General features: G+C 35.0%; 1 protein-coding gene across 3 annotated transcripts in view; it reads left to right on the forward strand.

Annotated features, from left to right (window-relative positions):
• The window catches only part of Itch (itchy E3 ubiquitin protein ligase), a 123,873-nt gene that overhangs the window by 77,123 nt on the left and 30,038 nt on the right, over nucleotides 1–16,712 (forward strand). For all 3 annotated transcript variants that reach the window (XM_058575452.1, XM_046433362.2, XM_046433361.2), the window contains 3 exons: nucleotides 4,393–4,462; nucleotides 10,891–10,975; nucleotides 15,722–15,850. In XM_058575452.1, the coding sequence (XP_058431435.1) occupies nucleotides 4,393–4,462; nucleotides 10,891–10,975; nucleotides 15,722–15,850 (284 nt within the window). The remainder of the gene's footprint in view (nucleotides 1–4,392; nucleotides 4,463–10,890; nucleotides 10,976–15,721; nucleotides 15,851–16,712) is intronic.

The raw sequence follows: 16,712 nt of genomic DNA on the forward strand, positions 1-16,712 counted from the left end.
AAGAATAGTAAAAATAAACCTAAGTAGTTTGAAAGGAATCTTTTTTTAAAAATTCTGAATTTAGTTCTGCATTTAACTTAGCAGAATATTTAAAGATTTGAATCTCAAAGAACTTGACCTTTAAGTTTTTGTGTAGAATTCATAATGGAGTTGAATCCTTTTTTAACATTTAGAGGTAAAGTTTACCTAACAAATTAATTAATGCGCTGGGAAACTGAATAAATTTGATTTCTTATAGGATTATACTAATTATATTTTTCTGACTTCACAGATACATTATTTTTAGTATAGAGACATTTCCTTTATGGAAACAAATGGTTTAAATTTTATATATTTCTCTTTAGAGTAATGGTATAACAGTAGTGATAAGTACACCAAAATATGTTAATATTTTCTTTGCTGTATGATCTTTGCTGCTTATTTTATAATCTCTCAAGTAATAAAATATCACAGATCTTTTCTTTGAGGAAAGGAAAATAATCTGTTGAGAAATTTGATTCTCATCCATCTACAATGGTGCATGTCTATTATCCCAGCTATTTGGGAGGCTGAGGCAAAAGAATCACAAGTTTTAGGCCAGCCTGGGCAACTTAGTGAGATCCTGTCTCAAAATAAAACAGAATGGGTTGGGATGTAGCTTAGTGATAGAATGTTTGCCTAGCACATGCTAAACCCAACTCTGTAAAACTGCAAGACAGGATGACCCAATTGCCATCACTTCCACTGCCATTGGTAGTATCCCTGTTAGATCCATCAGAGTAAAACAACACATTACATATTCCTCACTAGGCTTTAACTTTTTTTTTACTTTTTTCTATATTCCTGCCCATTCTGGATCTTATTATCATAGTCAAATTCACCTTTATCAGAAGCCTTTCCTTCACACCCCAGTTAAGACTAAAACATTTTTCTTTTGAATAACAGTTTTATCTGTCACTTCCAATAGACATATGTCACAATATTCCCCTTACTGGTGGTTTTAAAGGTGAAACTAATTTTTGATTCTTGTCTATCTTACTCATTTTTTTTTCTATGCTATTTTACATATTCCTTTCTTTCTAAGTTATAATCACCTTTGGTATACCTCGCCACATTTCTTCTAGGTTTGAATGCTTAGCTTGCCTGCCTTCTTTAAAACTAGTTTCCACATGGGTGTCCAGTGGAAAGATCATGCATGGGCTTTGCATTCACACACATCTGGGTTCAAATCCTGATTCCACAGTTACTTTCTCTATATGACTTTGAGTAAGTTACTTAACCTCATCAAGACTCATTTACTTTATATGTAAAATAGATACATATTTAATTGCTTCAAATATTTTTTTGGTTTATTTTTTTATTTTTTTAGGATTCCATAAAAGTTTTTAATGTGTTCGGCACATATTAGATACCTAGAAATTTTATTTCTCATCTCTTCTCTCCTTCATATCCAAAACTGTAAATGTGCCCTTGACCTCATTTTGGTAGTACGTAATCTTTCAAAACATTGTGGAATTTTTGTTATTTTTGTTATTGTTGTTGTTTTTATTTTTTGTAATTTTGAAACAGGGCCTCTCTAAATTGCTGAGGTTAGCCTTGAACTTTCGATCCTCCTATCTCAGCCTCCCAGGTCACTGGAATTACAGGCATGTGCCCATGCACACCTGCTCAAAACAATCTTTTTTTTAAAATTTTTAATATGTATTTTTTGGTTGTAGATGGACACAATACTTTTATTTTATTTTTATGTAGTGCTCATGTATGCCAGGTGAGTGCTCTACCACTGAGCCCCAGCCCCAGCCCTCAAAACAAATCTTTTTTTTTTTTTAATATATTTTTTTAGTTGTAGGTGGACACAATACCTTTATTTTTTATTTATGTGGTGCTGAGGATCAAACGCAGGGCCTCACATGTGAGATGAGAGCTCTACTGCTGAGCCACAGCACCAGCCCTCAAAACAATCTTTTTAAAGATTAGATTTTAAAAATTCTGGAGTACCTACTATGTATACTGACTTATTGTAAACTTAATCAATGTAGAATTCACCATCTTTGGAACTTCTTTTTTTCTTTTGGTACTGGGAATTGAATCCAGGGTTGCTTTACCACTTAGCTACATCTCAGACCATTTAATTTTTTTTTTTATATTTGAGACAGGTTCCCAAAGTTGCTGAGGGCCTCTCTTAGTTACTGAGTCTGGTCCCAAACTTGTGATCCTCCTACATCAGCCTCCCAAGTCACTGGGATTATAGGTATTTGCCACTGTGTCTGGCTTGAAACTTTTTTTTATATATTTATTTTTTAGTAAACACAATATCTTTATTTTATTTTTATGTGGTGCTGAGGATTGAACCCAGTGCCTCACGCATGGTAGGTGAGCGCTCTACCACTGAGCCACAGCCACAGCCCCTGAAACTTTTTTTGAGTTATAATTTATACCTCATCACCTCTGTTCGTCTCCCTCCTGTCAAAAAACAACTGACCAATTTTCTGAAATTCTTACTTTTTTTTTATAGTGTTAATAAATCATATAGAATTTAAACAGCTTATTTTACCCTTAAAATAAGCAAAGTTGAAATTAGAATAAATAAATAAATATTTTTATTTAAAAAAAAGCAAAGTTGTGAATTGAATGAATTTAACATTTTTAATTACCTACTTGAAATTGGTGAGAAGGGGGCTATTGCTAAGAAATAATCTGTTTATTGGGTGAATTAAGTGGTCTTTGGTCACTACTATTCTGATCCTAGTTAAAAGATAGTAGATTTTCATACACTCAGCATTTTAAAGCTCAAAATTGATGTGACTGATGATGAACCATTGTGTAATGATTTTTCCTGGCTTATGTATTCACAGTGCATGTTTCCAGTTGATCTATTCAAGGAGAGCCAGTGGAATAAACTAGTGTTTTAAAGAATTATCAGAACAGTTTGTCATATGCCAAAATTTTCAGACCCAGTCTATGACATGGCCTTTCTACTCTTAAATCCTTTTCATAACTGCATCTATAAAGAGTAACAAGTTTTGTTCTCGATATCTTTGCCAAGAGCTGTTAAATCAGAAGTGCAATATCTTTCTTATTCTTTAAACTTAGGAATTAACCTAGTTTCTGTAATAGGTCAGTGACCTGGAGAAAAAATTTAAAAAATATAGTGGTCTCTAGATTGAGATGTAAGAGACCCAACCCAACTGAATGTAGTGTTAGAACTTTGAATGGATCCTGGTTTTAACACATAAGCAACCAGACATTTACTTGTATTAAGTACTAGATCATTAAAAATTTAACATTGCTATTTTGCGAGGTGTAATAATGATCTTGAGATTACATAAGAATGTATCCACAAATTTTAGAAAGGCATACTAAAATATGTAGGCTGAAATGATGTTTGATTTTTGCTTTAGCAAAGTATAAGAAAAAAAAAGTTACATAAAGAAATGTGGCAAAGTCTTGCTAACTCTTGAATCTTGGTACTGGGTATAAGGAGTTCATTGTCATATCTTACCCTTTTTTTTTTTTTCCATAGTAAAATTATTTTCAAAACAGTTAGAGCTTGCCTCATGTGCACAAAGCCCTGGGTTCAATCCCCAGCAACACACACACACACACACACAGCAATTAGAATCTATTATTTGTTTACTTGTCTTGTCCTACTCAAGAGGAAAGGACTTAATCGAGTCTTAGTGAATCACCACAAAATTATTGCCTACTATACATTAAAATTAAAACACAATCGTTAAACCTATAATATATGACTTTTACTTCTCTTTTTTCTAAAGGTTGACTCCTTCAAAGGTTATTTTATCTAGTCAAACTATGCTGTTCACCAGTGCGATAATCACAAACAAAATTTTAAGGTCTTCCATACATTTAGTTCGAGGCTCATTAGCACCTTCCAGTTGGAGTTCTTTCTTTTACTTATCTGGCAGCTTGGTCTTTCTGCTTCCCAACACTTTTCAAAATTCTTTATGTCTCATGTTCTTTGGTGATCTTCTGGTTTTGAGTACATATACAATATTTTTCTCAGCCATCTGATGACTCTGGGTACTGGTATTATACTGACTTTTGGGGATTTGTATGCATTTCTAAATTTTATATTACTAATATAGTAAAATTTGCAGCAAAAAAGATAAAAACTTGGTCATACGGGGGGTGAGAATTATATATTTGTGTAGTATTTCAATTTCAGATAATTTTAAATGTTACATGATGTTTGCCAAGTTTTGTGTTTTGTATGTTGGTATTTATTAAACAATATATCGCACTTCCTATGATGTGAACTCTGTAAGAATGTTATGTTGCACATTACCAAAGAATGCGTATTAGAACTCAATGACAACTCATATTTGCTCTGAAATGATCTGTTTAATTTAATTTTTTCTTTCTTTCTTTCTTTTTTTTTTTGGTTCTTTGTAGAATCAAGATTTGTTTACTACATCACAAAATAAAGAATTTGATCCCCTTGGTCCTTTGCCACCTGGATGGGGTAAGTCCTATGAGTTTTTTTCATTAAATTCTATCATTTTAAAAAATTAGGTATTTATAGATGATATTCTCTCTTATTTGAGTAAATACCTGGGAGACTTTTCAGGTACATCTATCTGTTTAATTGACGGTGCCAAATAAGCATTAAATTTTATTCAGGTTGTAAATTGACTTTTTCGTTGTAAGAAAATTTTATTGGAATGTAGAATTATTTTGCTCTTCTAACGTTTATAAAAATATTGATTACTCAGCAATCAAAAGGGAATGGAATACTGATAACAGCAATCTGGGTGGACTACACAGGCATTATGTTTAGCAAAGTCAATATTCATAAGATTATATGCTTTTATTATTTTGTTTTTTTATTATAATCAAATATTTGAAAGTAGATACTTTATAAGGAAGAAAGGTTTTTTTAGCTCATAGTTCTAGAAGTTCAAGGGCATGGCATAGTCTTCTGCTTGGTTCTGGTGAAGACTTCAAGTCAGATAGCATAATAATGGTGGGAGGTTATGTGAGAGAGGGTAATTATGTGGTAAGACAGGAAGTTAGAGTGAGACTTTAAATGCCTTCCAAAGGCACACTCCCAGTGACCTTACCATTTCCCACTGGTCTCTGCCTCTTAAAGGTTCACTCCCTCCCAATATTGCCACACTGAGTACCAAGCTTCCAACACAAGAACCCTTGTAGGACACACTCAAACCATATATAAACTTTAAAAATGCTGTATGTTTTAATTCATACAACATTCGCAAAATCACAAGACTAAGCAGGGTGCAGTGGCGTGTGCCTGCAATCCCAGAAGCTCAGGAGGCCGAGGCAGAAGGATCATCAGTTCAGAGCCAGCCTCAGCAAAAGTGAGGCACTAAGCAACTCAGTGAGACCCTGTCTCTAAATAAAATACAAAATAGGGTTGGGGATGTGGCTCAGTGGTTAAATGCCCCTGGGTTCACTCCCCAGTACAAAAAAAAAAAAAATCACAAAACTAGATCTGGACAACAGATTAGTATTTGTCAGGAATAAGATAGGTGAAAGTTGGGTACAAATACAAGAGATAATGCTAAGGGGGTTCTTACATGATGTTGGAAAAGTTCTGTCTTGATTGTGTTGATGAATGCGTAAATCTATACATGGGACAAAAATATATAGAAATTTGTATTCATCTACATGGATTCAGCTTTAACAAATGGTAAACATTGAAAATTCCATTGTTAGGTATGATGTATCAATGTCTTAGTTTTAATATTGTACTATACTTAGATAAGATACCACCATTGGGAGAAACTGGTTAAAGGGTACATTGAGATTGAGGTTCTGTACATTTTTTATAACACAGTAATAATTCAAAGTAAAAAACTTAAAAACACATTGGTCTTTGATCACATCAGTCTTTCTCCTTTGTCCTCCTCCTCCTCCTCTTTTTTTTTTTCAATACTGGGGTTGGGGGGAAAACACCTTAAGAGTACTACTGAACTACATTTCCAGCCCTTTTTATGTTTTATTTTGAGACAGGTTCTTGCTAAGTTGCCTACACTGACCTTGAACTTGTGATCCTCCTGTCTGAGCCTCCTGATTCATTGAGATCACAGTCATGCTCAACCATGGTCACATTGGTTTTTTTTTTTGGGGGGGGGGGCGGGTACCGAGGATTGAACTCAGGGGCACTCAACTACTGAGCCACGTTTCCAGCTGTGTTTTGTATTTTATTTAGAGATAGGATCTTACTTACTGAGTTGCTTAGCACCTGGCTTTTGCTGAGGCTGGCTTTTTAATTTTTTTTTTTTTTAGTTATAGATGGATACAATACCTTTGTGTGTGTGTTTGTTTGTTTGTTTGTTTGGTGCTGAGGATTGAACCCAGTGCCTCACGTGCGAGGCAATCACTCTACCACTGAGCCACAACCCCAGCCTCCTGAGCCACTGGGATTACAGGTGTGCGCCATCTCACCAAGCCACATTGGTTTTTCTAAAGTGCATTTCAGAATTTGGTGGGGTTGGTGTTACCTTATAAAACAATGGAAGGGGAATACATAAGGGTGGCAACTTTGTGCCCTACACCATGGAGCACATGAGTATGCCCTGTTATTGGTACGCTTAATACCTTAGTTATTAAAACTTATTTAATAGACTTTAAGATGTGTCTACCCTACCAGATTCTGTTTTGTAGTGTAAAATAATAGGTAGAGTCTTCTGGCTCTATTGGATCCTCAGAGTGGTCAATGTGTGGTTGATATGATGAACTTTAGATGAGGGCTGTTGCCCTTATGCTTGTTGAACTTGACTTGTCAGATTGCATTCCTAGACATGAATTGTTTGCCCATGTTTATTTAAAGAGTTGTATGTCCATGTTACAGAAAGAGAAATTGATGAAATAAAAGGAAAAGGAATATCTGAAGGTTATGTGTTTTATCTCCCTAATTATATTGCAGAAAAACTAAGACCTGCCTTGGGATGATGGTCAGAAACAGACTTTTTCTCTGGAACACCTCTTGCTCATAGAAGTCTGAAATGTGCACTGTTTTGCCTTTATTTATTTTTTTTAAATGTTTTTATTAGTTGTGGATGGGCCTTTATTTTATTTACTTATTTTTATGTGGTGCTGAGAATCGAACCCAGTGCTTCAAACATCCTAGGCGAGCGCTCTACCACTGAGCCACAACCCAGCCCCCTGTCTTGCCTTTATTAGAATAGCTTTTCTGTAAACAGGTTCTTGCCTTCTGTATTGATCATTAACTCAATCATCTAGATCTTTTTCCTTTTTCATTTAGCCAACAACACTTTCTTAATACTGCCTCTAAAGACCCAGCTTATTGCTAGGTGCAGTGGTGCATACCTGTAAGAGGCTCTGGAGGCTGAGGCAGGAGGATCACAAGTTCAATACTAGCCCCAGCAACTTAACAAGACTCTATCTCAAGATAAAAAAAAACACTGATTAAAAAAATTGGGAGGTGGCTCTGTGGTTAAGTGCCCCTGGTTTCAATCCCTGGTATCCAGCTTCTTGCCCTGCTAATATGTTGCTGTTTCACTATCTGCATATATTTGGGTTTTACACTTCTAAAGTTGAAGTGCTGCGTCCTCTCCCTATATGAGTTTATGATTATCCTACAATTCAATCTGAGCACTGCTTTGTGATTCTCTGCTTTTGGGGCCCATACCTTAGTTTTGGAACTGGTCATCGTGTATCAGATGAGGAGACGCAACTGACCTTCAATATTGTCCCAGGAAATAGAATCCCATCTTATGCACTGTGGTTTCTTTCTGAGATTGACAGCATTATTTTTGTAAAAGAATATATATTTAAGTCCAACTTTTTATGCGATAAGTTGAGACATTACCATCAGGCAGCAAAGAAATTTTAACACGTGCACACACCATAGGGCCTAGAGAAGAAAGAATGCCTTTGGTTCAACAATGCAGTCTAATGTAGGGCTCTGTACACTCATCAAGTATAAAGACACTTTCTCATTTTCATAGTTATGAAACACTACATAGAGTAGCAATAAGCTTTTGCTTTTCACTGTTTTATTCATCAAATCAGGAAGTGCTCTGAACTGCATTCAAGTTGATGTTTAGTAATTTCAGTATTATTTATCATCTGTTTTTTTCAACAAAGTAAGAAATCAGCTCCACAGCCCCAGTACTTCCTCTCATTAAGTAGATGAGCCTTCAGTTTGCAAGTGAAAAGTTTTGTACCTTTGAAATTGTTTTTCACAGCCTTTTCCAAAAAATGCTGATATCAGTAGTATATACTTAGAACATACATAGGAAACAAGTTAACTTATCTTGTTTTATGATAGTTTTTGAAGGGAAAAATCTCTAGTGTGACACCTGAATTTACATGGCAGATAAAAGATGAATATATGCTCAATTGTGTACTTGGGTAATCATTTGGTGAGGCTAGAGATGTAGTTCAGTGTAGAGTACATGCTCAGTATGTAGGAGGCCATGGGTTCAATCTGCAGTAAGACACACGTATATATTGCATGTTGTGTGTGTGTGTGATTTACACATTTGGATACATATTTTTTGAGCAAGAAAGATAATTTTAGATTCTACAAGTACATTTTTTTGAGATTTAAATTCATGACTACCAAGGCATGAACTTACCTTGCTATCATGTAACATTAGTACAAGCTGTAAGTGATTATTTTTGCCTTAGTAACAGGCTTAGAGTTGGTGACATGTTTCTACACTTAAGATGCCTTCACCAGTGTTAATAATATCCAGAGTGGGTCACCAGTCACAGAATCTCATTTTTTGTATACTGTGCATAACTGCAGTTCTATTTATGTTTTAGGCTTAGCTGATATAGAAAGTAGCTGAAATGTCAGAAGTGGATTCTTAATACTCACTAGTGTATCCATTGTAACCCATAACATCACTGTTACTTGATATCAGAGAATCAATGCTGCAAATATAATTGTTACCAAATACTAACTTAATAAGTTATAATCTGTTTGTATAATAAAGAGAAGACTCATTCTATAATATGTTGTTTAAAGAAAGATCCAAAGGATCTAAATGTGTTATTTGGAAAATGGATATCAATTTTGTATTCATTTTGAGGCATGTAGTCAAAGAAATTCAGATACAGGAATAATCCCATCTTTTGAAGAATTAATTGGTAATAAAACAGAGAAATTATAGTTTAAAGATAGCTTAATATTGAATATTAATAGGGAAAGCTCAGGCAGGGGCAATTTTGGGGAATGGGAATAAGAAAACAAGAATAGTAAAGCAAGAGGCAGGTGGGGAATAAGCAGCAGGGTTTTTTTGTTTGTTTTTCTTTTCTTTTTTTTTTTTTTTCTTCAGTGGTATTGGGTACTGAAACTATGGGCACTCTACTACATGTCCAGCCCTTCTTATTTTTGTGACAGGGTCTAGCTAAGTTGTTCAGGCTATCACCAAACTCAGGATCCTGAATAGCTTGGATTATAGCTATGTGACCCCGTGCCCAGCAAACAATAACTTTAGATGCAATAATTAAATAATTGAGCCCTACTGCCCAGCTTGTATATAGAAAGTTACAATAAATATTCAAGATTTTGGAACTGGTTATATTAAGGAACAAAATCATTAAAAAGAATCAGTGTAAGCTGAGTGTGTAGCTGTGTGGTAAAATGTTTGCCTAGCATACACAAGGCCCTGGATTTTATTTCCAACACAGCAAAATAATTAAGTTAATAAGTAGGTACGTAGAAAGAAATAAATAATGTCTATCTTAATTGAATAATGCCAAACATATACCAACAAAACAATTAAGTTATTACCCTAACCCCCAACTCCCACTTATGTTTAAGAAATGAGGTGATATAGTAATGTAGTGTGAGAAAAAAATCTCTGTAGATCTGAGTTTCCATATTATCTCTACTTCATAATTATGGGGGTTGAGGGTAGGTCACTTCACCTCTCTAAGTTTTCTTTATCTTCAGAATAAAAATAAAACCATCTGCCAGGCATGGTGGTGCACACCTGTAATCCCAAGGGCTTGGGAGGCTGAGACAGAAGGATTGTGAATTCAGAGCCAGCCTCAGCAAAAGCAAGGTGCTAATAAGCAACTCAGTGAGACCTTGTCTCTAAATAAAATACAAAAGAAAAAAAAAAAAGGGCTGGGGATGTGGCTCAGTGGTCAGGTGCCCTTGAATTCAATCCCCAGTACCCGAATGAATGAATGAATAAAACTTGTCTACTTCTTGGAGCTATTAAGAATAAAATGAGGGCTGGGCAATGTGGCTCAAGCCGGTGTGCTCTCGCCTGGCATGCGTGTGGCCTGGGTTCGATCCTCAGCACCACATACAAACAAAGATGTTGTGTCCGCCGAAAACTAAAAAATATTAAAAAAATTCTCTCTCTCTCTAAAACTGATCATTAAAAAAAAAGAATAAAATGAGGGCTGGAGTTGTGGCTCAGTGGTAGAGCAACTTGCCTGGCATGTATGAGGCCCTGGGTTCAATCCTCAGCATCATATATAAATAAATAAATAAAATAAAAGATCCATTTACAACAAAAAATAAAAAATTAAAAAAAAGATTTTTTTGAACTAAAGGTATGGCTCAGTGATAGAGTGCTTGCCTAGTTGTGTGAGGCCCTGAGTTCAGTTCCCAACACCACAAAAAATTAAAAAAATATCATATGTAAGAAGCTAAAAAACTTATTTTGCTGCTATTGGTTTGACTGAACTGAAGGGTCCGGTGGGTAGGACATTGATTTAAGTCTGGCTTCTGGGATGTAATTTTATTTCTATAACTTTAGTTAATTTGTATTTAATAGTCAGAGAATAAATTAAACCTTTTAAAAGATGTGATACTACAAAATCAACAATGCAATGAGATGGGCAAATTCAGTTCATTTTGTCTTAGTTTCAGGAAAAAGACTATGCCAACATTAATGTTTCGTTTTGGTTTTTTGTTTGTTTGTTTGTATAATAAAGAGAAGAGAACTGATAGCAATGGCAGAGTATATTTTGTCAACCACAACACTCGAATTACACAATGGGAAGACCCCAGAAATCAAGGGTAAGAACTTTTAGTTACTAGTGTATTTATAACTTTTTAAAAATTGCTTACCTATTTCTGACTCAGTTGCATATTCTTTCCTCAAAGGCCTTAAACATTGATCTCCTTTCTATTCAATGGAGAAAATTTTTTACTTTCATGTAGTGAAAAGCTTAAGAGTTTCTTGAAAGTCTGAAAAATACTCCTTATACATGAAAATAGTCTTATGTTCAAATATTCACTTCTATATATTTATTAGTAGTAAAATCAGATGAGTAAGTATAAAGCAGGGGGGCTGGGGTTGTGGCTCAGTGGTAGAGTGCTCGCCTAGCATGCATGAGGCACTGGGTTCAATCCTCAGCACCACATAAATGTAAAATAAAGATATTGTGTCCACCTAAAACTTAAGAATAAATATTAAAAACAAAAGTATAAAGCAGGGTTTCTTAATCTGTGATTACTGGATAAAATTTGGGGTATGTGTCTTACAGGGGAAAAAATATGTCCTCAGTTTTACTAATCTTTACCTAAAATTTAGTATTTCCTTCTATTATGAGTATAAGGCTATGACCTAGTAGAATTAGCAGTGCCTAGGACTTTGCCACCAGAAGAAATCACAAGGTTTGAAAAAGCATTTTGTGATTGTTGTAGATATCTCAAAATATTCTTTGCATACATCATTATAAGTATTATAAGCCAGGCATGTTGGCGCATGCCTGTAATCCCAGTGGCTCCAGAGGCTGAGGCAAGAGGATTGTGAGTTCAAAGCCAGCTTCAGCAAAAGCAAGGTGCTGAGCAACTCAGTAAGACCCTGTCTCTAAATAAAATATAAAATAGAGCTGGGGATGTGGTTCAGTGGTCAAATGCCCTGAGTTCATTCCCTGGTACCAAAACCCAAAAAAACAAAAACAAAAACAAAACCCAACTTAAGGCTGGGGGTAGAGTTCAATGGTAGAGCACTTGCCTACTATTTGTGAAGCCCTTCGTTCAAAGTTTTAATAACTACACCAAAGTGGCACCTATGAGTACATTGCTAATCTTAGTAACATTACATAATAGTCTGTGTATTATTTTACTAGGGCCATTGCAACAAACTCTATCACAAATGGAGTAGCTTAAACAACAAATTAATGTCTTTTAATTCTGGAGGCTAGAACCCAAGAGATCAAGGTGTTAGCAAGACCATGCTTCCTCTGCTATCACTAGGGAAAGATCTATTTCAGACCTTACTTCTAGTTTCTTACAATTCTTGGCTTGTCAGCATTATTTCAGTGTTCACATGGCTTCCTGTGTATACATTTCTGTTCACAAATTTCCATTTTATATGAACACTTGTTCTTCAGCGCCAGTGACCACCCCCCCACACCATATGCCAATATGACATCATCCTAACTGAAACATCTGCAATAACCCTTTATCCAAATAAAGTCATATTCCAGGGTACTGGTAGCTATAACTTAAGCATTTGGAGGTGGGACACATTCAACTTGAAACAGTCTATAAAACCATTCATTTATCAGATTGCCAAATGTTTCCATTATGCAAGGAATTTGGCAAATTGTACAATCAGTTTAGATAGTAACCACAAGTTTGCGGGTCCCCAAGACAATTCCCCCTTCAGACCAGCTGCCTACAAATTCTCACTAGAGATACTCAGAATTCATTCATATCTACACTAACCTTATACTCAACAACCATTTTTGTCATAAAGAAAGAATATAAAATAGAACCAGCAGAAGGAAGAGATTTATAGAGCAGAGTTTGGGAGGGTTCTAGATACCCAACAGTGTGGAACAATATATATTGATGTTCAGTATTTTTTTTTAAGTTGTAGATGGACACAATACCTTTATTTTATTATTTTATTTATTTATATGGTGCTGAGGATCGAACCCAGTGCCCCACATGCAAGGCAAGCATGCTACCAGCCCCCGATGTTCAGTTTTGAACAGGATGTCTCTGGTATCTAGAATTTTTATTTGGGTTTGATCGTATTCTTCTCTCTTGGCTGACTTCTTTGTCTTTATCCCTACCTGGAGGTTTGGGATAAGACCTGTTTTCAAGTTCCTCCTGAAGTCAAAACTGATGTAGTATGTCCCAGGTCTCTATCATCAGATCACCTCCCAGTAGTTGAGGACAAAGACCAGACTTCTCTTGGGAATGATTAATTCCTCATGACACGTGTTTCAATAATTTTTGTTCTAAAGATATTCTTTAAATGTAATATATATATATATATATTTTGGGTACCAACAGATGACATTGTTTTTTATGGAATTATTATGTTTAATTTGAATATATTCAATTACATGAAAAAATAATTAAGATTTTCAAAGATGAGATGTTTTTAATTTTAATTTCTTTCAAAAATTTTATCTTTGATCTGGGGATGTAGCTTGGTTGTTATGTACTTGCCTAGCATGCACAAAGCCCTGTGTTTCATCCCCAGCACTACCCCCCCCCCCCCCCGCCAAACAAATATATCTAAGGATAGAATTGCATAAATCAAGCTAGGCACAGTAGTGATTCCTATTACTCAAGAGACTAAAGCAGAAGATGGCAGGTGTAAGGCCAGATTGAGCATCTAAGTGAGATCCTATCTTAATATTAGAAATAAAAAGGAATAGGGACATACAGCTCAGTGATAGAACACTCTGGTTCAGACTTTGGTACTGAGAGAATTGAGCAAGTCATCTTTCTATAATTTTTTCACCCTTGATCTTTTTAAAGATTTAGAGCAAAATAGTAGAATAATATTTCAATAAGTAGCACAACTGACCTCGTTCTTATTTATTTTGTTTTCAAGACAACTTGTTACTGAGCCTATCCTTCAACCAAAATTTCAACAAAACTTTTTTGTATTTTTAATAATCTATTTTATTTGATATTTGTATTCAATTATATGCATACAGCTAGATATTCCTAATCTTTTGATGTAGTTTACAAAATGTGGTTCGAAACAGTGGTTTTTCTGAAGTATAGCCCTTTATTTTGCAGAAGTACGCTTGAGGAAAGTGACACTATTAACAGCAATAGTGGCTAAATGCCTAAATGACTCCAGATCCTCCTGTTGTTCTTTTCTGATGTGAACTTGTACATTTCTATTGTTCTTTTTTGTACCAAACCCACCAGATGAGAAAATTGAATCTGTAAAATAGAAAAAAATGAACGAGCACATATGGATAAATATTGCAACATTTATTACACCTAACCAGCTAAAAAGACTGGTTACCATTATGTCAGATAAACAAATAAAGACAACAAAAGAGGTATTCCATAGTTCCCTATTTATTCTAGTATAATATTTTGAAATGTAAAAATAAAAGTTTTAGGTTTATTTATTCTAATACCTCACTTATTTTAAGTATTAAAATTAAGTCAGTTATCTAATTCCTATTCCAAATTTCATATAATATTTGCAAGGGGGAGGAGTTGTTGTCAAACACAAATACTGCAACATGTGTTAGATGCTCTGCTAGTTGTATAAATAGGAAGTACTTTGAGATGCCCAGGAAAGAGTCATCAATCTCTTGTAGTAGGAGGAATAATAATAATTACAATATGAGGCATTACTCTATGCTAAACGTCTTACTTACCTCATTCCTCGTATAATCTTATTAATAAACATTGTTATTTTCATTTTATGAATAAAGAAAATTAAGTTTATTTTATTTTTGGAACTGGGGATTGAATTTAGGAGTACTTTACCACTGAGCCTCATCCCTAGCCCTTTTAAATTTCTATTTTGAGACAGGGTCTTGCTAAGTTGCTTTGGGCCTTGCTAAATTGCTGAGACTGGTCTTGAATTTGCCATATTCCTGCCTCAGCCTCTTAAGTCCCTGGTATTACAGATGTTTCACTGCACCCAGCAAAAGAAGATGGAGTTTAGAGAGATTTAGTTGTTTTCCTGGTATCACAAATTTTCAAGATATAAAGATAGGTGTTAAAGAAATAGAAATACTTAATTTAAAAAAATTTTTTTGAGTTGCCTTAACAAAAGAATAATATAGATTTGGGTCAAAGGCTTCACTTAGAGACGAGAGAGATCATGTCTTGACTGGGAAAATGATGACTAGCCATATTCCATGAAATCACAGGATTTATGTAAAGAATTTAGAAGTTTGGGTGCAGAGAAAATGTAAAAGGGAACATTCAAGGCCAAGGTATAGAAACTGAGTAAATGCCAGGTGGAAGAATATAGAACTTAACATTGAAAGTGGTATAACAGTGCTAGCACTTTAAAGGAAGAACTAATTTGATGCAATCTCTTATTTGAGAAAGATACTCTGAAGGCATATCAATATAAGAGCCAGAGCAGAATGAGACTAGAGGGAGGAAAACCCATTTAGGTGACTGTTGAGGATGTTTAAATAAAAGACAATTAAATCCCAGAGTAAGAATGGTTGTGGAGGTAGAAAATAGGGATGAAGATAAAGACTTTTAAGACAGAATGGGCAGAACTTATTTAATCATGAGATGTTTAAGGTGGGTTATGAAGTAGATAGAAGAGCGTAGACCAAGAATATGGTGGAAAATTGAGGGGTGATTGAGTGGTTTTTAATGTTAAGTTCTAATGATGTGTTTAACGTATACATAGGATGTCCAAATAGAGTGTCTAGTGCACAACTGAAAGTCTTAGACCAAATTGTTTTCTAAAAGATTTTATACTACATTAATATATATTTATGGATATTTTTAGTTTCTGTACTTGACAAATCAACAACTCTTTAAAAATCTTTGTTTATATTTTTTCTCTATGTTTTGTAGTCAGTTAAATGAAAAGCCGTTACCTGAAGGCTGGGAAATGAGATTCACAGTGGATGGAATTCCATATTTTGTAGACCACAATAAAAGAACAACTACCTATATAGATCCACGCACAGGAAAATCTGCCCTGTAAGTATTCCAAACATTGTAGATTGAAAATAAAATAAATTTCTCTGTTTTGGGGCGGGAGACAGTTACTGGTAATTGAATCCAAGGGCATTCTACCACTGAACTATATTTCCAGACCTTTTTTATTTTTTATTTTGAGACAGGGTCTTGCTAAGTTACCGAGTCTCAAACTTGCCATTTTCCTGCCTTGCCTCTTGAGTTATTGGGCTTTCAGGCATTCACCATTGTGCCTGATAATTAATTTCTCAGATTTTGACAAAGATCTGAATTAGCAAGGAAGGGAAATCTCACTATTTCTTTCCCCCACCCCCACTGTGAGTGCATGCGTGCGTGTGTATGTGTGTGTGTGTGTGTGTGTGTTTATTTTAAGCATTGAATCTACCACTGAGTTTTCTAAGCATTGAATCTACCACTGAGTTACAACCCCAGCCCTTTTTATTTTCTTTATTTTGAGGCAGGGTTTCACTAAATTGCTCAGCTTACCCTGAACTTAGGATCCTCCTGCCTTAGCCTCCTGTGTAGCTCAGATTACAGGCGTGCACCACAATACCCACCTTCTTACTGTTTCTTGAGTTGGCTTGTCACTAGAGCTCTATGTACTGTCCTTTGCCCATTTTTTTTTCTTTGCTCATTTTTTAATCAAGTCATTGGGGGTTTGGGGTTACATTTTAGTTTTCTATATATAATCATGAATTGATTAATGATGAGGATACATTCTGAGAAATGAATCATTGTATGAACAAAAGAGTATACTTAGACAAACCCACATGCTTTCTGTGAATCTAGGCTGTGTGGTATACACACCCTACCTAGATGATGTAGTCTTTTGCTTCTGGGGCCATGATGAACAGATTACCCAATT

This window comes from Marmota monax, unplaced genomic scaffold (genome assembly GCF_021218885.2).
Source record: "Marmota monax isolate L192 unplaced genomic scaffold, Marmota_monax_Labrador192_F-V1.1 WCK01_AAM20220418_F8-fsc00014, whole genome shotgun sequence".
In the NCBI taxonomy this organism is placed as follows: Eukaryota; Metazoa; Chordata; class Mammalia; order Rodentia; family Sciuridae; genus Marmota; species Marmota monax.